General features: G+C 48.7%; 2 protein-coding genes across 2 annotated transcripts; one reads left to right on the forward strand and one right to left on the reverse strand.

The window, feature by feature from the left end:
- Positions 1–2,156: 2,156 nt before the first annotated feature.
- On the reverse strand, positions 2,157–12,874 carry WDR93 (WD repeat domain 93). Its single transcript, XM_031505729.2, has 15 exons — positions 12,611–12,874; positions 11,676–11,871; positions 10,980–11,044; positions 10,662–10,740; positions 9,703–9,830; positions 8,134–8,221; positions 7,399–7,576; positions 7,129–7,196; positions 6,586–6,672; positions 6,134–6,265; positions 5,389–5,620; positions 4,669–4,729; positions 3,822–3,978; positions 3,494–3,695; positions 2,157–2,437 (listed from the first exon to the last, which is right to left on the reverse strand). Exons 1-15 carry the CDS (start codon positions 12,872–12,874, stop codon positions 2,326–2,328), a joined length of 2,049 nt encoding a protein of 682 aa, XP_031361589.2. The 3' UTR covers positions 2,157–2,325.
- An 820-nt stretch (positions 12,875–13,694) lies between these two features.
- PEX11A (peroxisomal biogenesis factor 11 alpha) lies at positions 13,695–18,918 on the forward strand. The gene is made up of 3 exons (XM_021537385.2): positions 13,695–13,804; positions 14,203–14,318; positions 15,845–18,918. Exons 1-3 carry the CDS (start codon positions 13,749–13,751, stop codon positions 16,408–16,410), a joined length of 738 nt encoding a protein of 245 aa, XP_021393060.2. The 5' UTR covers positions 13,695–13,748; the 3' UTR covers positions 16,411–18,918.
- The last annotated feature ends 2,830 nt before the right edge of the window (positions 18,919–21,748 follow it).

Genomic DNA, 21,748 nt, shown 5'->3' on the forward strand with positions numbered 1-21,748 from the left:
CCCAGGAGCAGGAGAATCAGGTCAGATCAGCCTCTGATTTCCCCTGCCTTCACAGCACAAGCAAGTATGCAAAGAAGTAAGATGACATTTGGCTTCTTGCAGAGAGCAGCAGATAATTTAGCGAGATTAAACGACAGGCTCGTCTCCCTTCTCGCGCAGAAAAACCATCTCCGCCGGCTGGGCAGGGACCGGTCTCTGCTGGAACGATGCTGCTCGAGCGCCTCTCTGTGGATCTGAGCTCCTCTTCCTCCCTTACAGCCTCCTCTAGCCATCAACTGATCTTTTAACTGTCTTTACTTTTTTAAAATACAGAGCCAAATTGCTCCTATTATACCGTGAGCACCTCCGAGTTCACTGAACTTGGCACTGAGCAAGGAGCTGACCCAGCCAGAATTCACAATTTCATCTTTTGATGGTGAGATACATATATTTGATACTACTCAAGGCCTTTCTGCAGTTTCCAGCAGCAGAACAGCTGAAATTGGAACAGACCTACAGCTGTCTAGGGCTCACAGAGTGACCAGGAATGAAAGCGTGGCTGCCAAGGGCATTGTCTTTGAACAAGCAGTCAGGTGCCTGTGCTTGTCTCCAGAACATGCTGTGGAGCTCAGCACAGAGCTCCATCACTAATACACATGTCAACACACTGATCATGCCAATTTTTCTGTATCCCTTGAAGGAACAGGAAACAAATGGTCCCCTGCTGAAATCATGAGTTAAAACAAAGGCTCTTCATCAGCCTCCTGCAGCTGCTTGTTGTTTTCCTTTCTCTGTGGAGCCTGCCAGCTCCTGGTTATCTTGGCCAAGCACATGATTAGAATCCTAGAGCAAATTCTAACTGCAAACAAACAAGTACATCTTGAGAGCAATACACACAAACTGGTGGATGCCCAGTACATCTAACTGTTCAGCAGATCCTGTCCTGCCTCTTCTGATGCCAGGCAAGCCCTGCTCCTCTTCTGGATGAAAAGCAGATGGGGTAGGATTAATGGCACCGATCCCCAGGCCCTTTATATTTGCACAAATCTCAAGAACTAGACTCAGTGCTGTTCAAGGGGCCACGTATTTGTTGTGCTGGCTTTCTGCAGCATGGAATAGGAATGGCCTGAGAAATCCCCTTTGCCTGGCTATGGCAGAAGGTCTATTGTTTCTGAAAGTACCATAGAAACAAAATAATTAAGCTCTATGGCCACCACAGCAAGAACAGAAGGAAGGATCAAGGATTGCTCCTTGTTCACTTCAGTGCTGACCCAGGTGGCTTGGTTTGAACAGACATTGGGGGTGGTTTGGGCTCACCCCCCTGGCTCACACTGAGGCAGATGGCAAGAGCTCACACAGCCCAGTCCCAATATCCGTAACAATCAGATGAGCTGTGAAGCTGTAATCTGTGGCAGATGGAAAATGACAGCACAAAAGCTTTTACTACGGGCCTCAGAGCCTTCACAAAGGTAGCAAATAGGAAGGTTCAATTCAAATAGCTTGTCCTTCTCCAGAGCAAAGCCAGGCATCTGAAACTGTGAAACAAATTGAATGCTTCTCCTTTTCCTACCTCCCCAAAAGATTGGCTGACTTCCTTTCCAGGGGATGAGCTGAAACCTCTCATCAAAACTCAGCCCAAAACAAGACAACTTGCTATGAAAAACTGAAATGGGACCTTGGCATGGGAGCATCTACACAGCACAGTCTGTGCTGAATCCCTGGCACCCTCCATTGATGCTCTCCTGAACCTTTGTGAGAGGCACTGCAGGGAGACCTGGGGTGAGATAAAATATTCCCTGTGCACAGAGATTGGAGTTGTTCCTCGGAGATTTGTCAGATTCTTTGTGGGTGAGGCAGTCATCACAGAAGCCTGATCAGCTGTAAAAAGACTGAAGCTTTCTCATGGGCTTTCCAAGCTGCAGTTCCTGAGCAGTGTTATCCAAAACTGCCTTCTTTGAAGTCGAGAGACAACTGCAGAACATCCTATATTGGGCCTGTCACATTCTGCAGTGTGGGAAGAGACCTCCACAGCCAGTTTGCTGCCTCCTTTGAAAGGACAAGGTTTCTGGCTTAGCACAAAGATGCTGGTGGCTGCCCATCTGGGTAGGAACAGAAAATGAAACCCACTGGTGAGCTCCAGCAAAATCAGAGTCTGACAAAATGCCAATTCTATGAAGAGCAAGAGACTTTTAATGGAGGAAAGGCTTTATTAAGGTCCACCCTGTTATTGTAACATACCAGGTTACTCTGATGCTCCAGATCTCTGGGAGAGAGATGATTGCAATAGAGTGTCTATCAAAATGTCATTGCTGGATCAGGAGCCTGACCCTCAGAATGCAAGGCTAGCTACTGCTTCTTCTCTCCCTTCACTTTCTCTCTCTCATTGTCCATGGCAGCTGCCTTTGCCTGCAGACAATCCCAGTATTCCTGATTCTCCATTTCCAGCAGTACCTGCTGCCTAAAATGGTGGGGAAAGAGTGGTTAAAACAAAAACAATCCCTGACATTCCCCTGGTGCTCAGACAACACCCCAAGGGCCCCTGGGGCTCACTACCAATTAAACAGTTCTACTTCCTGCGTCCAAAAATCTCAGTGATTCACTCATGCCAATCAATACTCAAGCTCACTGTTCCTGACAGCAAGGACCTCTGAATTTCTTGTGTCTCTAACCTCTGTAGACACAAGTCTCACTGCAGTTGTATTTGCACTACTCTGGCTTCAGCTCTCAGTTCCCAGGGAGCAGGGTACCCCTTGAGGTGGTGACTCCCCAGTTTTCTGGTATAAGGCAGCCAAGAGTCTCCTCTCCAATATTTTGAGGAGGGACAGAACTGCTGGCTGGTAGCACAGGATGGAATTTTTCTGCCTTTAACTAGCCAGACAACTCCACAGGATTCACCCTGGAGACAAGGAATTAGGGAAGGCTACCAGGTAATAAATATGTGCTATAAGGTCACATTTGCACCCATCTATTTCAAATTGGAAAATTAAAGCATAGTGAAAAGAAGATACAAAATACTGACACGGATCTAGCGCCAGGTTTCCAACAGAATTCCAGGCAAAGGACCCCAAAAAGAGATGTCACAGTGCCATCTAATGACGGCAGCGACACAATGCCACATCCCCGAGGCTGCCCGGGACCTCCTCCAGCCAAGGAACCTCCAGCACAAACCTACTTAAACATCACATGGACCTGGGAATTCGAGGGTCAAGAGGGACACACAGAGATCCCAGCTCTGCCTGGCTGTGGGAGCTAAAGGAAGGCACAAACACGTGAGGATCATTCTCCCTGGCAAGCCTGCACAAAAACACATTCGAACTTGCATCCTGACTTACAGCTGAAGCTGCTCTAGGAAGGACAGAAGGGAGAGGAGGAGGGGTTCTGGGTGGCTGCCAGGTATCCAGCTGCCTGAACACCAGCCTCACTTAGGCACAAATCTCTCACAGCACACAGAACAGCCCAGAAGCTCCAGGGTGAGACCTTGCACCACAATTTACAATAGTGCAGGTGCACTTACCTCTCAGGCAGGAAGCGAAACCTGTCACGTAAAACAATGTTACATCTCTCAATCCACTGCCGTTCTTGCACGGGTTTGAGAGGCAAGTCTGGCTTCTTTGGGAAAGCCTCCTTCAGTGGGTAGGAGTTGAAGTCAAAAAGGAAGATGGTGCTGTGAGTGGCTTTGTTCTGGAAAAATTCATCTGCCTGCTGATGCTCATCTCCTAGACAGAGACAAGAACAGTGAGCCACTGCATCAGGACACATCCAACAAGAACTATCAAGGATCAGTGCACAGCTGAAGGCACCCAGTGATGGTGCACCAATGACCACCCCAATGTGTCACCCACCTCGGAGCAGCAAGCAGCTGTTCACACAATCCACTGTGAACACTGGCTGCCAGGCAGGTGCTACAGCATGAGAAGGTGGAGTGCAGAAGCTGTAAACAGTCTGTGATGTGTCAGTGTTCATCAGGGACACTGTGCCATCCCAGGAGAAGATCAGGACCTGAAGCAGCAAAATTGACAAGTATGTGTAAAACAAGTGAAAAACACTTTCTGTAAAAGACTTGAGATGACATCCAGGGCCTCACATCCTCAGCTATGATCCTATAGTCATAGGATGACAGAGATGAAGAACAGCTCTTGCAGGGAACTTAGACCAAAACTGCTAGAGGTTTGGATTGGAAAAAGGAAACAGGGCACATTAGAAATGAGCTAGATCCAGCCTTCTGCATGGCTCCTATGGTGAGTGGCTATTAGTCCTTTCCTCCCCATGCCTGCAAACTTTCTGAGGCCACTTGTAAGGTTGTGTTTGTAACTTTCTCCCCAGGATGCCCTCTCATATTTGACCCTGATGCCTGAGGCTTCATGGCTGAACCCTCCCACCTTCCAGAGGGACCTGTCCATGGGCACCTCAGTGGCCAGCTAGAGGACACAAGTGCAAGGGGATACTGAGTAAGATCATGGAAGAGAAATCCTTTGAGCATTACCAGCCACACACAGACCTGTAACTGGTGCAGGAAGTCTTCACACCAAAAATATTTGGAGTCTGGAAATTACGTGAGGCAATCATATCTGATTGCCCTGTTCATTATCTTCTAGGCACCCAGTTATTGTCCTTGCTGGAAACAAGATCCCAGCACAGCTGGCCATGAGTTCCCACCCAGCTGTTAAGAGAGCTGGCAGTAATACTCACTGCACTGGGGAAGGCCAGGACAGGCATCACTGCACTGACAGTAAGATTTGGATTTTCAGGCCTGTAAAAGAGACACAGGTTCATGCTGCTGTTGCATGTACCTGGCACATACTGAGAGGCTGTGATAATGATAGTGGCAATTTGGGGCACACTGACTGGCAAAAAGTCCCAGCCAGGCCCCTCCCTTATAGAGACAAAGCCTGTCTCCTCCCGGGCAGGAACCCCTGAGGCCATCCCTGTGCAAACCTGCCTGGGAACTAGGTTGGAGATACAAATCCCTGCCTGCCATGAAGGCATGAATCCAGAGTCTTCAGAGCAGCAGCTTCCCTCCTCCTCAAACCAAGGGGATAAGTGAACAAAAATGATAGTAAGATGGCAATGAATGTTTATTCTGACTTCTAGGGAGATGGTATTCTGTTAATGGCAAAGGAGGGAAGAAAAAAAATCCCATGGGTATCCAGCAGAGTCACAAATGGTTCAGCATCAGCCCTGGAGCTGTGCTAGAAGTATTTGTGTTCTGGTGCACAGAAGAACCCAGAAACACCCCTAATTCTGGCAAACCATTGAATTTTATCACTAACAAAACCACACTGCTGACAGCAGCATGGCAGAGCCATCTGTGTAAAAACAGTAGGAAGTTCTTTACCCCACAGAAACCTGGGGCTCCCTGTTAGACTGGATCACTATAACCACGGCTTCTTTGGCTGGAGTCTGCCTCACCTGTCTGCCAGGAGTGTGATGCTGGACTTCCCAGCCCTGGGTGCTTTCACCAAATAGAAAGAGCTGTCTGTACACAGCACTAGAAGCTGTATGATGGGACAGACAGGATCTGCACCACAATATACAGGATCTGTAGCACATGTCTCATCACTGGCAGCTGCAGTATCACACAGAAAGTGAATACTACGGATGAAACGTTCCTCTAGAATGGCAGTCACAGACAGTGGGTATCCTGAGGAAGCAAGGAAGAAAAAAGGAACTGGTAATTTATCCAAGCAAAGCTTAGTTTGGAGTGTGGCCCACTCAGAGAGAGAACAAGCAGATGGCAGAAGAAGATCCTTCTGCCAGGAGAGTCCCTGCATCGTGGCAGGATGACACTAGCACTGATGGCAGCCTGATCTGTGGTGCCACAACAGTCTCAAAAGGGACCTTAGAGTGCAGTGGCAAAGCAGTGACTGTCACTGTCTCACAGCCTTGGGGCAAAACTGATCAGTCCTTGCTGCAGCAGTTCCAGCCCGTTCATTGCCCTGGATGGGGATGGTTCTGCAGGGGCCAGGGCAGTCTTGCCGTGCTGGTAACTTCTGGCCAAGCATCCAATAGATGACTGAATCCAAACTGTTTTCAGATTTCCTTGTAAACTCACCACCAGCCCTTTATTCACACTAAGGCTGAGCCTCAAACTCCTAGGCAAAGGTGCAATTTATCCACAGTGATCACAATACAGAGTCCCAAAGGGCAAGCTCACCTAGGTGCTTATCCCAAATAGTGATTGTTGCATCTTCACCTGCCAGTGCCAGGTACCTGGAGCAGGAACTGACAGCTGAGCATGCAATTGGAGCTGCACATGGCCACACAACATCAGGTTTCAGATCAGAACCTAAACAGGATGGCAGGAAGAGAGACAACTGTAAGAAGATGCAGAACATTATCTCACATAGTACTGGCATCCATCTTCCTCATCAAACATGCACCATTCTGTTGCTTCTTCCCAGAGTGGCTTCACTGAAAACGCTGCCAGCCTGTGCAACACAGAGCCCCACAATCCAAATGCCAGCCTAACCCACAAGATGTGAGTCAGCTTTCCTGCCAATTCCTCATCTCCCTGAATCATGAAGACCTGGCAGAATGAGAGCCCCTGGCCACAAACACTCCCACTCCCCACAGAGTGCTCTGCTGGAGAAAGAAAAACTTTCTTACCCTCTTCATCCTTGAGTGAATGGTTGAGTAAGTACAAGCAGAAATTGTGGTTTCCATGCCAATGCACACCGATGCCAGCTGGAATATCTGGTACAGAGAAGGGGATGACAAAAAGGAAAAAAGACTGGGGACAAAGAAAGGAACAATCCAGGGCACCAAAACACCATTACAGCTTTCATGGTACTCCTGATAGAAATTCTGCTCACACAGAAACTAAACCAGAACAACCTCTCCCTTTGTTTGTTTGGGTTTTTTTAAATCTTGACTATATGCCTCCTTTTTCATTTTTTGGGGGGATTGTTTTGATTTGGGGTTTTTTTTCAGGGGGAAGGTTGTGGAGTTTTTTTAAATATAAGTTTTTTTTTTTACTGCATGCCAGTAACTGACTTATAAGTCTTAGGGCTGACAGTTGTACCCAGATTTACATCCTTGGAGATGGAACTTAGAGTGGATGCAAGCCAGACCCACTGAGCTCTCCTGGAGCTCAGTGTCATGCAATGACTGTGCTTCACAGATTAACAGCTTTTTGTCCTTTTGGATTACCTGGCTGGACTTTCATTTCTGGTCCCACCAGGATCCGGCTAGGAAGGAGGAAATGAAAGGTAGCATATCTGAAAAAAGGAAGAAGTATGTGTAAAAAAAAAGGCTTTGATAAATAGGCAGCACTATGACAAGAGCTGGAATGGCTCCAGCTCCCTGCCCTGAAGCCTTGGGATGAAGGAAGCAAAGCAAATACAGAGGCTTCCATCTACACAGCTCAGTGCCCTGGGTGCATGACTCATGGACTGGATCCTGGTTGGTGCTGCCACTCACCTGGGGATCTCCTCCTTGATCACACCCTCAGCCTCCAGATACTCCTGGTAAGTGCTACAGAAGATTGCTTCCTGCAGCTCCCACTGCGAATCCTTGATTAGGTGGTTGTACCCCAAGCCAAGCATGCTGCCATCATCCACTTCCTTCAAGGCATCCAAAGGGCCTTTAAACTTAGTGCCTGGGATGGGAACACAAAGGGAAAAGGCACAGCCCTGGAGAAGCAGAAAACATGAAGCAAACACCATGGAGGCATTTGAGGGTGGCATGGTCTTGAAGCAGAAAACACTTCATCTTGTGTGGGACTTTCCATATCACAAGTTCATTTTCCAGTATTTGAATCCAGGGATTAGGGCAAGACTTCTGAGGACCCCACTCACCTTGCCTCTCTGTGACATTTTCCAACATATAATCTGTCCCCTCCTCACCCTTGGCATTTTTCAGTAAATCCAGGACTCAGACTGATGAACTAGGAGTGCTGCTAGATCTAGGCAGCAGCCTCCTCCCTCTCCAGTGACACCCACTCTGAGACACTCTAAAGCACTTTGTGCTGGCAAAGGTGACATGTGAGATGTTCTGTGAGGAAGCAACTCCCACTACAGGATTACATAGAACTAGAAAGGACCAGGGATCCTGTAACTGAAACTTTCTGACCTGTTCTGCATTTACAGGGGCTGTTTATAGGGCCCTTTGCCACCTGAAACAGCTGCAGGCTGCACATACAGACTCAGTCCTGACCTGTAATGGGTTTGGGTGGCCTCACTGTCAGCAGCAGCACTGGGGGATCCAGCTTTACATCAGCTTGGATTGCAGGCACAGGAAGCTCCTGCAACAGAAAAGTGCTCACCTGAGAACTGCATTGTGTGCTACACTGATGAGTGAGCACACTCATCAGTGAGTTTTCACCTTTCCATGGGAATCAAATGCTTCCTAAAGAATTTAGGACAAACTCCTTTGTGTATGCAAAGGTTGGCTGGCACTGTCTGGGACATACTCAGGGTTTAGAGTCATTCTTCAGGCCAAAACACAGGAGCTTGAGGGCGTCACTACTTTCCCAACTACATTACAAGGATGTCCTGCCCAGACTCCTGTCTTTGTGCCATCTCTCAATGATTCCTGTTTTAGCATAGGCCTGCATGAGTCACAGCAATGCTCAGAAAATCAGGGAGGGGAGGCTGGGGGGAAGCAGGACTAAAGGTTGAAGAGTGTCTCCTGAAAGCAAGAACCAGATTTTACTTCACAGAGCCCAGGACTGGAGGAGGTCACATATATACTTGGCTGGGAACAGAAAATTGTAACAGGGGGCAACACCAGTGTGTGCCCACCCCCCACACATTGACATTGGGCTAAACAGAAAAGGTCTGGCTTAATAATCAGCCACGTCTGAGAAGGAAGGGACAGGAGCTTGGATACTTTGCACAGACTCAGCAAAGAGAGAACGCTTGAGTGTTTGTTTCTGGCTTTGCTAAGTTAAGCAGGGTGTTTGCCCTGAGAACAAGGCTGAGAAGCAGTTCCCTCTTAAATGTCCAGGAAAAGTCTTTGCTGAAGGAAGAGGAAAGGAGGCTGCTATCAGAGAGGGTTAGTTCAAGGTGCTGGGAAGGAGGTGTCTGTGTGCTGAGAGGTGAAATCCCATAGGGTGAAAGTGATAAAGGGGAGAGTTAAGCACTGACTCAGTACTTAAAATTCCCCATGGCAGCTCAGGACAGTCTCTGAGGCCAGTGACCATCTCTGCAGAACTGTCTCCATGCAGCTCCTCAGTTTTCTGCCAAAGAACCAGAGCTGACCATGGTTAGTGCACACAGGCAGAGACCCTGCTCTGCTCAGGTGGGTGAGGCTGTGACCCCACCAGGCTCTTCTTGTATGTAATCTAAAACACAAACCCTGCTTCAGGGCCAGACTCCCAAACAGAGGCATCCTGCCTGATTCCCACTCCTCTTCTCCTTCCCCCAGTAACACTAGGGAGAAGCCCTGTGGGAATATGCTTACACAGAGCCCTCTCAGATGGAGCAATACTGCTGAGAAATGAGCTGCCAGTTTCAGGGAGGGGCAGCAGGAACATGAACCCTGGGAGCAGGGGAATCTCTTTGGAAAGCCTGTCTTGGGAGAGTAAACACGTCCCAGTAGCACAGAGGCCTTATGAAATGTGGGCTGGGTGGCTGCAGCAGCTGCAGAGACACACACACCATCCCCTTGGGGCTCAGGCTGTGCCCTGCTGTCACTGTCTGCAGCAGCAAGGCTTGGGGGAACACCTGTGGGCAAAAAGGTCTAAGAAAAAACAGTACAGAGGGAAATGGAACTGTTTTGTACCACAGATGAGCAGCTTGACCTCCTCTCACTGCAAGCCAGCTCTTCTGCAGCTCCTGTGTTCTTTCCCATCTCTGTCAGCCAGGAATCTTTAGGCAATTGGTAGATCTCCAGCCAAGCTTTTGTGCTGTCTGCATTGGGAAACTATGTTAAGCAATTGCAAATGAGAAGAAAAGGTCTTTCAGGCAACCAGCCTCTGTTATCTTTTATCCTTATAAAAAGATTTGTGTATTTTCTGAAATATAAAATCTCTGTGAACTCCATGCAGCCCACCTCTCCTCCCACTTAAGGCCTGACATGCTGGATTGAGACTGACATCTCAGCCTCCAGCTCAATTTCTCAAGGTCTCACATCCATCAATGAAGCTACTCAGTCAAGAACCTGACTTGCAGCTGAGTAGAAAGTAGAAAGTGAGGCATGGTCTCACATTAGTTCTCTGCTACATCTCTCATTCTCAGCATGTGTCCAGGCAGATCTCACCAAACACAGGACCAGAAAACCTGTCTGACATGGATTCAGCAGCCATGAAACAGAAGAACTTTGTAACAAGGAGTTTCTTGTAGACTTTTTAGAGGTCCTCTATGCTCTCTGGCCTACATCTGCAGAGAAAATTATTCAGGTCTACATCTTTCCAGTGTAAAAGTGAGCCATAACAAACCAGAGGAAGAACTGAGTTTGGTACTTCTGGAGAGAGGGAAACCTGCTTTCACTGAGTCTCCTGGGAGCTGGGGACTGCACTGACCAGCTGCAGACAGCTCACTTTTGGGATCAGTCCTGATGCACACCAAGCGTTTTAGAAGGGACAGGGAGTGGCAGGGGTTGCTCTTTAAGCTGGAGGAGGAATTGGGAGGATTAAAACAGGATCCCTGGGTACCCAGACCACTTGCAGCATTCTAAAAGCATTGCTGCTGCCCCTCTGTTAGAACACTGGAGTCTGCAAACAATCATGTTCCTGCACTTGCCTTGCAGCAGGATTCCTGCATATTCACCTCCTCGGGACAGAACCACCTCCACACAAGGGCTTTGCTGGCTGATGTCCTGCTGCCAAGGAAAAACAGGCTGATCAAAGCAAGATCACTGATTCAGAGAGCTCCATGGCCTTACACTCTTCTCAACAGGCTGAAGGCCAGCTAGACTGTTGGACAGACATAAATAAATATTGGGCAGCAGGCTTGGAGGGCTACTGCCTATGAATAAATTTCTGAGGGCAACTGGTACTCCTCATGATTGATTACTTCCCAGCCTGTGCCCAGTGTCTGTGGAATTAGCTCAGCACTTACCACTTCATTCAGGATTTTAATGAGCAGGAAGCTTTCCTTGTGAAAGCAGAAGAGCCAGGCAAGCCCTGAAAGACAAATACAGATGCAGCAGAAGGAGGGAGAGAAAAGTGAGTGAATGTTAGCCATGCTCTTGGGAGATGGCTGTTACAACATGTGCAGGAGAGTGAACAGGATTACATTACTGCCTGGGCCCAAGGAACAATATCCCACTGTTTCCAGCACTAAACTTCTGCTGGCTTCCTTCGAGCACCAGCAAACCTTTGATTGTGCACAGAGATGGATAAGCCAGTCTGAAAAGTTCCTCCACCTGAAGTGACAACTTTCAGATTCACCAACACATTAGTACAGGTGCAGGAGCAGCTCCCAGGCAGGAGGTCATACAGAGCAGGAGTTCTTTCTGCCCAGCCCAAGATGTTCCTAAACTTTACTGTGCTTCACCCTCAGCTCTGCACCTTCCTCTGCTGAGCCAGAAAGGCCACCAAATCCAAGCCTATGCTAATCACAAGGCCCTAAGGCCACCCTGTCACCCTGCAATCTGTTAGCTGTCCAATGCCCACTCTGCAGGGCTTTCTAGGAAATTTCTCAGCCACACTAATGCTTCTCCTGCTTTAGCAGTGCTCTGTAGCACAGCTGCCAGTTCAGCTCCAGAGCACAGTTAATCCCCAGGTAGGGCAAGGAAATCCACAGCACACTAACCCATTTCATCCACAGCAATCAGGACATGGCACTCATTCCCCAGATGCGAGGCATGGATGGCACAGATCTCTGTCTTGGCTGCATCCCAAGCACAGACATCCTTGAAGTCACACGTGTTGAAGGCAGCCAGACCCACGGACAGACCAACAAAGACGTGTTTTCCAGACACTGCAAGGCAATTGGCCCTTTCAGTTACCTACCAAAAAAGGGAAAAGATGAGTGTACCCAACTGCCTTCTCACAGCAGGGTGCAACAGCCATTCTAATGGTACATGCCTGGCCTTTTCACCAGAAAATGCTGATTTATTGTACAAGGGAAACCTTTTGACACATTCTTTCTCCATAAGACCAAGGGAGGGTCTCTCATCTTTGTGACAGAGATTGGTCTGTGTTAGGAATGAGAAAGTTTTCTCCCATCTTTCCCCTTCCCACAAACAGAAGGGGCTTTAATGGCCAAGAACTCAGGAGCATTCAGCTCTTGAATTCCAGTGCAGAGCTGTGACGAGATGCTGAACTCCTCCAGGCAACCACAGAACACCAGCAGACACCCCAGTATCCTCCTGGACACCCCCACATAATAATGGGGAAGGCAGCACTGTCATTCTGCTCACGGTGCTCCTGCTGGAGTATTCACCAGAGCACAGAGCTGAGCCTGCCCACTCGTGTGCTACTGACTAATTACCTTCTCCCAGCAAATAAAGGTGGAGCCAGCCTGGGAAGCAGAAGGTGAATTTAGTGTTTGATGTCTGCCTCTCTCTTTTCAGAGAGGTGTGATGATTGGATGGGAAGCAGAACCTGTCAGACAAGCTGGGAAGCTGCAGGCTTTTAAACTGAACCAGTGAGATGGTGGTGCATTCTGAGGAAGGTCATGGACAGAAGAATGCACAAAATCTGCTGTGGTGGTTAATGCTGTCCCTGCTGGGAGAAGCTCTGTACCTGGAATTCACCCGTAGGAAAGCATTTTTGGGGCTGGACCTTTCGGTTTTGTGCTTCTTGGGGCATCTCCCTTTTTCCAATGATTTCCAGAGCACTCTCAAAAACCTGCATCACCAGATTGTTGATCATCCTGAAGGGCTGCGGCAGCACATCACGCTTTCGATCAGGATCCAGCAGGAAGAAATTTTCCTCATCTTCCTTTGGCCAGTCCTTTCCAGATGGTGGGGGAATCCCCAGGGGATGCTTCCTGGTATTCACCGCCATGGCTCTCCCCTTCCAGATGCAAAACGCACCACGGATGCAGGAATCACCCTGGATGCAGAAGAATGAAGAGTCCTTCAATACTTTTTTTCATGAGGTAATGGGAGAAGATTTGATTAATGGTGTCTAAGAGGGTTTCCTTTCAGTATTGACACCCAGAGCAAGTCTGCTCTGTGCAGCTCAATTATCCTTGTATCACCTATATTTCCTGGGGGTTTTGTCCTGCTCTGGGGATCTCAGCCACACAGGGATTTGCAGGCTGCCCACAGGTAAAGAGAGCCCAAAAACTTTCTCACAAGCTTGTATGAGCACTATGGCAAAGGATTCAAAAGTACTCAAAAATATTATCTTGATCTTCGTTAATTACCCAGGACTTATTCGGCCTGGCTAAAATCCCGATGATTAACTCTGAGAGCAGGTGCTCTCCCTGGAAGTTTTATATCTCCAAGACACCGCCTGGTTTCGAGCTTCAGCTCTGCGGCGGGGCCGTGCTCACGCGGGCGCAGCCCACCGGGCTGACCTCGGAGCGGGGCCGGGGCCGAGGGGCCGTGCGGGGTCCCAGGGGCCGTGCGGGGTCCCAGGGGCCGTGCGGGGTCCCAAGGCCCGTGCCGGGGCCGTGCCGGGGCCGTGCCGGGGCCGAGGGGCCGTGCCGGGCTTGGTTTCCCGGGAGGATCCGCCGCAGGTCAGCCGGCGGCTCCGACGCGGGGGAAGCCTTTCGGGGTGACACCGCCGCTGCTCCGTTGTTGACGGTTGCCGTGGTAACGGCACCTTGGTGCCGCAGCCCGGCCGGAAACGCGGCGCGCAGCAGAGCGTTCCTGGGCGGGGCGGGGCCCGGCGGGGCGGAGCGGCCGCGCTGCTGCCGCGGTGCCGCCGAGCCATGGAGGGCTTCGTGGAGTTCACCAACCGCTGCCAGGGCCGCGACCAGCTCTTCCGGTGAGTGTGGGGGCAGGCGGCCTCCCCCGGGACCGCCAGGGCCCGTCCCCTGCCCGGTGCTGCCGGGGATGGGGCCGGGCTCCGCCGGGGCTCCGCCGGGGCCGGCTCCGCTCGTTCCTGTCGCTGTGGCCGCAAACTAAAACACAGAATTTCACCTCAGCGTGAGGAGGAGCTTCTGTACACTGCAGAGCCCCGGGGCAGCAGCCTCTGGTCCTGGATCTCCTCTCTGGAGACTTCCAAACCCAGCTGGACGCGTTCCCGGGTGGTCCTGCCCTGACCCTGGGGTTGTACTGCCCGGTCTCCTTCCGACCCTGTGAATAAACCTGTCCTGCTGCTGCCGTCCTGTGACTGTCTGTGTCTCACCTGTGTCTCCCCTCTCCTCGTTTTTTCCCTTCCAGAGCCACTCAGTACACATGCATGTTGCTTAGCTATCTAATAGAGAATAAAGCCGATAAAAAGAAGCTGGTAATGAAACTCAAGCAGTTGGAATCTAGCATGAGCTCTGGCCGGAAAAGTAAGTACCCAGTGTCTAGAGGGATAAAACCTTCTTCACTTGCTCCTTCCAGTAAAACAGCTCCTGGCCTTGTGTCTCCTGTCGTTAACCTACCTTGAGTCACAAAACCTCTTTTAGCATATTTACAAAACTGTCAATAGACCTTATCCCTGCCGTGGCTTGCCAGGGTAGGTAGGGCTAAATAGACTTTTTTTGCTTCCTCAGCCTCCTCTTCAGTCAGACAATCGGAATTACCCCTGGAAGGATGAGAGGAGTAAGTTAACACTCAGCTGTGGCTGTAGAGGCCAAACTGTCACCTCTGTTCAAGGGCAGAGCAGGGTTCTGAGGCAAGGCTGGCTCACTGTGTGCTCATTAGTCCTTCCGGCTGATGGCTTGACACAGCCCAGTGTTGACAGATCATCATCCCACAAAATCACCTCTGAAGGACCATCCTTCAATATGGCTTTTATATCCTACTTAACATATTTATCTTCTTTAGCATTTATACCCTACTAAATCACAAACCCTTCCATGCTTCTCGCACAGCCTGACCATTTGCATCACTCAGTTCTGTGTCACGTTGCATCCACGATGATTATGCTGTTACTATGTGTGTATCACTTGTTTTCAGCTTGATCTTCCACCCACTTGTCAATTGCTCAATCCTGGAACAACTGCAACATATGAGACAAATATTCTGGTCTATCATATTGCCATGGATTTGTTTATTATTCCCTTAGCTTCAGAGTTATGGTAATTTCTAGTGGGGAGGCCAATTGGTTTATCAGCATAGCCATAATTCTCCTGCTTCTGCTAAATAAATCACTAATAGACACCGGCCTAAATTCAGGGCTCTTGTAGTTCCACCAGGCTTGGGTGCTGTTAACATCTGTCACTGTGACAAGGCAGCAGGGTGTAAAAAGTGTTTTGAATAATATTGTATTGACATTCAGGGGCAAAACCCAAACGGTGCAGGGGATTAAATCAGGTTTGCCATATGTTGTAGCTTGAAATGGAGCACACTGTTCCACACAGTTTGCAGGGAGCTGCATGTGCCTCTGACAGGTTCATGGCTGAGGAGGGACTTTGGTCTCTGTGCTCAGCACGTGAATCACCAGCTTTTACAGGCACGTAGGCAACTTGTATCTCATGGCTGCAATAGGATTAATGCAGTAGCAGCTTCTGTCACAAAGTGAGGTAAAACGCAGTGAAATGTACAGCTGAAATCAGAGGCTCTTGGTGTTCTCTGCTGGCATGATTCCTGCAGAGCCAAGGGTGACACTGGTCCAGAGGCCTCCCAGGTGCAAGAACAGAGTGGCAAGAGAGGCTGCAAGTCCTGGCTATTGACCAAACGTGTGTGTATGTCCTGGGCTGGTGATGTTTACCCAGAACTGAGATGTTTACACCCCTTTCCTCACTAATTCTAGGAAGTGCTTAAGCATACAAACACCTGAAGCCCTCCAAGTTTTGTAGAATCCACGTGGCCTGCGGCAGGCCGAGTTCTGCGTGAGGCCGGGCCGTGCTAACCTGTGTGCGGTTTCTTGCAGTGTTCAGACTGGGCAACATGGTGCACGCCTTGGTGGCAGCCAGGAGGGCTGCAGAGCTGCCAGAGGTGGTTCCTCGCCTGTGCCTCACGGCCTCCCACCTCAGCCGGGCCCTGTACTTGGTGTGCGACGCCGTGCTGTGGCTCAGGAGCGTGGGGCTGCGGCCGCACCTCGACAAACCCAAGTGGCACACCTGGGCCACCAAGTGCTACTACTGCTCCCTCCTGATGAACCTGGCCAGGGACTGGTATGAGATCTCCTGGAGGCTGGAGCAAGCTGCACTGGAAGAAAAGACAAAGGAGAATTCCGTCTGGCAGAAACACAGCGAGGAGCTAAACGGTGTGGAAAGCGATGGTTTGCACAGTTTCCTCTGCCAGCTCTTTCAGATACTGAAAAGGAATCCTCCTTTGTTGCTGGACTTGGTGAAGAACCTCTGTGATCTCTCAGGCCCTCTGGATACACTGGGAATCTACAAGACCAACCCAGGAGTGATTGGTTTCTGTGGCATCCTCTCCTCCCTGGTGGGGATCCTCACATTAGCAAGCCCACATCTGAAGCTGAAACAGTGACATAAAAGAAGCTGCATAGTATAAGGCTGCAACTTTGATCCTCTGACAGATTTTTATCTTCATATAGCACTTTCGAATGAACATGTCTTAAAATAATCTCAAGATTAATTTTGTCCTCTGAAGAAGTGAATTCTGCCCCTTTTCCTTCCCTGTGCCTTTGCAGATGAGTTTAGTGCCATGACACACTCCCTGATGGGGTGGAGAGAGGAAAAGGCTGAGTAATATTTCACAAACATAAAGAGGACTTGGCTAGTAGATAAGAAAATATTCCTGTATTTAATACAGGGTTGTGAAATAGCTGCATAGGCAACTGTAATAGGTATATGAGTCAAGACTACACTAATCATGTTTACACTGGAAAGTTTCAATTCACTAATCCAAGGTCCCTGCAGTCAGATTGTCTAGAGTGGGCTAAGGCAGGTTAGGAGCTGCAGTTAGAACAGCCTGAAGTCAGGAATGAGTGTTCTGATGGCTTTAGGTTGATGGATCCTGTGTCCTGCAGGCACTGAACTCACTGTGGTGGTACCTGGAAATGGTCTCTGGGGTGTGTGCACTGGTGGTGCTGGAGCTGCAGTCTAGTGAGTGCCAACTCCTGTCCCAAGAAATCTGCACTTTCTTTGTTTCCTTTGATACTGTGAGCCAAGGACTGTTGGCCAGTGACTCTGACTGCTCCAGCAGGCCACAGCTGAGGGCTTTGGTGCAGGGCAGCATATTAACTCCCAAATCCCTGTAATTGCAAACACAACTATTTTCCATTACTAATATTGTGATAAGGAGCTTGTTTTTCTCTTTAAATTGTACATGACAAATTCCAGTATAATAAGGAGTCTGGAACATGCAGTTAAGGAGAGAAGCATGGCTCAGAGCTCGTTGAGTCAGAAAAACTGCAAGGACATGTTTCTAGTTGTGTAAGCTCCAGGAGGGGAGAGAATGGAGTTTGTCATGATAACATCAGAATCCCATCAGAATCCCATTGTCATGATAACATCAGAATCCATTTCACTGGATTTGGGCATTCATGGTTTAGATTTCCTATCTGGTGCTCCCTATCCTCCCTGCTCATGACCACATGATTGCTCGTGTGTTCCTTTGCTGGCTGAATGGGTTTAGTTGTTTGGAAATGCCTCATTTTGTTGCCCTGCAACTGTGTTATTGTTCATCACTGACCTCACTGGCAGTGATGGCTGGCAGTGTAACTGGGTTAAAAGAGAAATGCTGTGTCCAGCTGTCTAGCATGGCATGCAGTTTCTGCTGCTCCTGACTTCGCAGAGTACCAGTTTGACACCATCTGAGACAAAATTGTACATTATACAGGAGATAAATTTTACATTTTTCTTCATCAGAGTTAGGCCTGTGTGTTCTGCTGCTTCCTGTAAGAAGTCTTTGTTTAATCTGTCAAGGAGATGTGAACAGACTACTCTAACCTGGACCAATGTGATCTCTTATTATTTCTGATGCTATCTAAAACCAGAACATTAAAAGGTCTCCTCTACTAAAAGGCAAAGGATGTGGAATTAAGTAGGCAGGTGAGGCAGTGCTCCAATTTACCTGAAGTTGTGGTTGGGTTTGGAATTACTTCCAAGTTTGAATATTAAGTGATAGCCTGCCAATTAAGTGTTTGAAAAGAAAAAGGTTGCTGGGCAGGATAATTAAGTGTGTTTGAGGACCAGATGTGGCCTTCAGCAGCTCTTCTTTTTAATATAGAAATGAGTAGCACTAAAAGTAGAAGCATACTGGCAGTTCAGGCCAAAATGGAGCATTATGTTCAGGATATGTATTATAGGCTATATTCTAGGCTTCCTCTCCTTTATAATATTGTTTCTTTCTCCATTTGTCTTTCATCTCCTGGCAATGTGGAAGCCATGCCTGCCTTAGTCAGAGCTGATCATTATCCCAGTGTGCAGCAACTCCTGGAAGAAAGGAAAAGGAGTCTTCATCATCTGACAGTGGAGGTTTGACCAGCTTTTGTCTTCAGAATTCCATCTTATTGCTAAAAATGTGTTTTCAGTCCCACTCAGGGGAGCTCTTAGGTGCAAAATACTTCATAAAATATTTTCACTGGTTTGCCAACTGCTTTCTCTTTCTTACACTTTTCAGGGAAAACCATTGATACAGCCCAATCCCCACCTCCCTGTGCCCTGCAGGCAAACGCTGTACAAAGCCTTGAGCCAGGCATGGATGTTTCTCCCATAGGGTCTGGTGTGGATTACCTTGTACAGCCTTTTTGAGGGAAAAGGGGTGTGAGCTTTCAGCCTGTCTCAGCCCTACCTGCCATAGGCTGGAACACACAGGAGTACCTCTGCTGGATGTTAAGCACTAATATTTGCCTTCTGCTCCCCAGCTGGAGGCTGGTGATTTAAGGTACCTTAACGTAATGTGACTGAAGCCATAGGATTGTGATCATAGGGAGAAAATCCTTTTAGTGCCTTTTTTTGTACTCTTTTTCATACAGCAGTTGGAGTAAGAATAAGATGTTTGATTATAAGCAATAAACTGTGATAAGTGTGACACTGTGTCTGTGTATAACTTGGAAGGTGGTGTAAAGAGGTGCTGAAGGAGGAGGAATTCCTCCCATCTCTGAATTTTATGAAGGGTGACACTCTTAAAAAGACATTGTCTGTGGTTAGATTCTAGAGCTTTCCTTTTGCAGTAGCCAATTGGCAGCTAGATTTATCCAGCTAATTTGGAATCACAAATTCAGCTGCAAAAACATTAAGAAATACATGAGTATCACATGAAACTGCATCCTTAGAATGCCCTGAAACAAGGTTTTTGGGAATTGCCATCAGCTTCCTGTGAGTACCAGCAGGGAGGGCTGGAGCCTTATGGCCAGTGTAGGCACAGCTGGGTGAAAGGGACAGGAGAAGCTGCATTTCAGTGTCTTATAAACAGCTTTTCATTTGGATGGTGATAGTTTAGTGACAAATGCCAGTTCAGGGAGGGAACAAAAGGTAACATCTTGGGCAGAGGGGGCAAGGGATGGAGCCAGGATAACCATTAAACTGAGCTCACTGTTAGCTCCTACCCCCTGCAGGGAGAGTCTTGCAAACTTGGAAGCTCCAAAATGTCAGCTCCTGAGCAATGTATAAAGCATGGCATTCAGGAGTGCTTTAGCAAGAGTTTCCTTCTGGATTAGTGGCCTCATACACATTTTGTAATGGAAGTAGTATGAGAGGTTTTCTTCTCTTCTGCTTACAGACAAGGCCTTCCTAACATTAACACTGTGCTTGGCATGACATTTCAAGGAATATGTGAGCCATTGGGGATTCCCAGGTGAGCATCCAGAGCAGGCAAAGGTTAAAAACCAACATCTCCGGGGAGATACCAAATACACCCATTCTGTAGAGGCAGTGTGACTGGGGGAGGGTGTGAACAGTCTTCCAAGTGTCCCAAAGCTTTTCTGCCAAGAGCAAGGCAATAAATTTGCCTCCAAATCCTGGAGATATATTGCCACAAAGAATTAAAGCACACCTATTTTTTTAACTGAAAGTAAAATAAAAAATCTAAATAGCTTGCCTAGGAGGGCATCCTTAAAAAGAAACTGGGGACACATCTGCCAGCAGTGGTTATGGGGTTGCTGATCCTGAATGGAAATGAATTAGATACTTCTCCAGCCCCCTCCCAGACCAAAGTATGAAGGTGCCTTGCAGGCACATTTGTGGATCTGGCTCATCCCCTCACTGTGGAGTATTACTGAGTATGGAGCAGACTGCAGGGAAGTGACACTGCTTCCCTGTATCCTGTGTATCTGTGAGCTCTAAACATTGCCTGCAGGAGCACAGGAGTGTTTCTGGTGCAAGCTGGAGTGCTGGGGCAGGGAGGCCGTGGTACCTTTGCCCTGCAGAGCTGGGGCTGGCACAGCCTTTGCCCCAGAGGAAGGGGAGGGGATGAGCACAGGCATTAGTAGGGCAAAGGCTGTGTTGGCTCCTGACTCCAGACAAGGGGAAGAGGAGGTTGCTGTGCCCTCTGCACTTTTAGCCAGGGGGGCTGGAAAAAATCTCAGTTTGCCAAGAGAGCAAGCTTCCAAGCAGGCTGGTGCCCTTTATCCCTCTGTCTCAAGGGCAGTGACTGACCCCAGCACCAGCTGGAAGCAGCCCAGAACATTCATGTGCCTCTGTACCCAGCCAACAAGGCAGGCACAGCCCCGGGCTGGGAGCAAATGGGAAGGAATGGGAGTATTTTCTTTCCATCTCTGCTTTTCCCATGCCCCTGAGAAGCCTCCCACCCCCATGTAGGAGCAGTGCAGCCACAAGCAGAGAGCCACGGGGCTGTGTTGGATGCTCACCTGCATGTGCTGAATGGGAGTGCTGGGCAGCTGTGGGAATTGGGGGCCACATGCCAAGGGGCTCCCTGCCTCACCAGCTGATCCAGGACACACAGCAGCCCTGGACCTCTCATCTGCACTGATTTCCCTGATTATTGCCTTGTCCTCTGGCATTTGTCCTCTTTCCACCACACTGTCCTCGTCTCATCAGTGTGGCTTGTCTGTAGTCAATAACCAAAACTTGGCATGGTCCCATACAGGTGGTGTGGTCTTCTTTTCAGTCAGTACCACAAATGGGTTTGCTAACAATGGTGTGAGTCCTCAGTGTGCCTCCTGTGCATTCAGGCCATGGAAGATCAGCATTTTAGTGAGAGCACTGCTGGTTGGTCAAGGAGAGCAGTTGTTCCTCTACAAAGCATTTGTGAATTTGGGGAACCACCTCTTGTTTTAGTCCCACCATCACAAGAGACGTCTTGAATAGTCTTTCAGAAGATCACTGAGAGAGTAAGGCATTCAGGGGCATGGAACACAGGCTGCACCAGCACAAAGTGGGGCAAAAACTCTGCTCAGAAGTGCACAAAGCAAAGATAGGAGATGTCAGGTACAACAAAGAAAATTCCAGCTGGACATTAGAAAAAATATTTTAACCATTAGTATGGTTAGCACAGGAACTGGGAAATCCCCTCACTGGAAGTTTTTAAGACTGGACAAGACCTAGAGCAGCCTGATCTGGCTTTCAGGGTAGCCTTGCTTTGAGCAAGAGTTGAACGAGGTGATCTTCAGAGATCAGTTCTAAACTGATCTTTTTCTCCATCTACCCCAAATGCCTAAAACTTTCCTAATGAAGTGTCTGCCCTGACCCTCAGCTACAGCCTCCTCACCAAAAGTCTCATGAATCATCTTAGAAATTGCAGACCTGGCCAAACCAGATTGCTTCAAGTAGAATATGTTCCCCACATCTCCCTTCTGCTCCTTGTGCTTAGTAAACTCTCCTGGGGAGGAACCACATTCTTGTTCTATGTTAGGTTTCCCAGCAGGATCGTACCCTAGTCCACCGTGAGGCACAGGAGGGCT

This window comes from Lonchura striata, chromosome 11, assembly GCF_046129695.1.
Source record: "Lonchura striata isolate bLonStr1 chromosome 11, bLonStr1.mat, whole genome shotgun sequence".
NCBI classification, from domain to species: domain Eukaryota; kingdom Metazoa; phylum Chordata; class Aves; order Passeriformes; family Estrildidae; genus Lonchura; species Lonchura striata.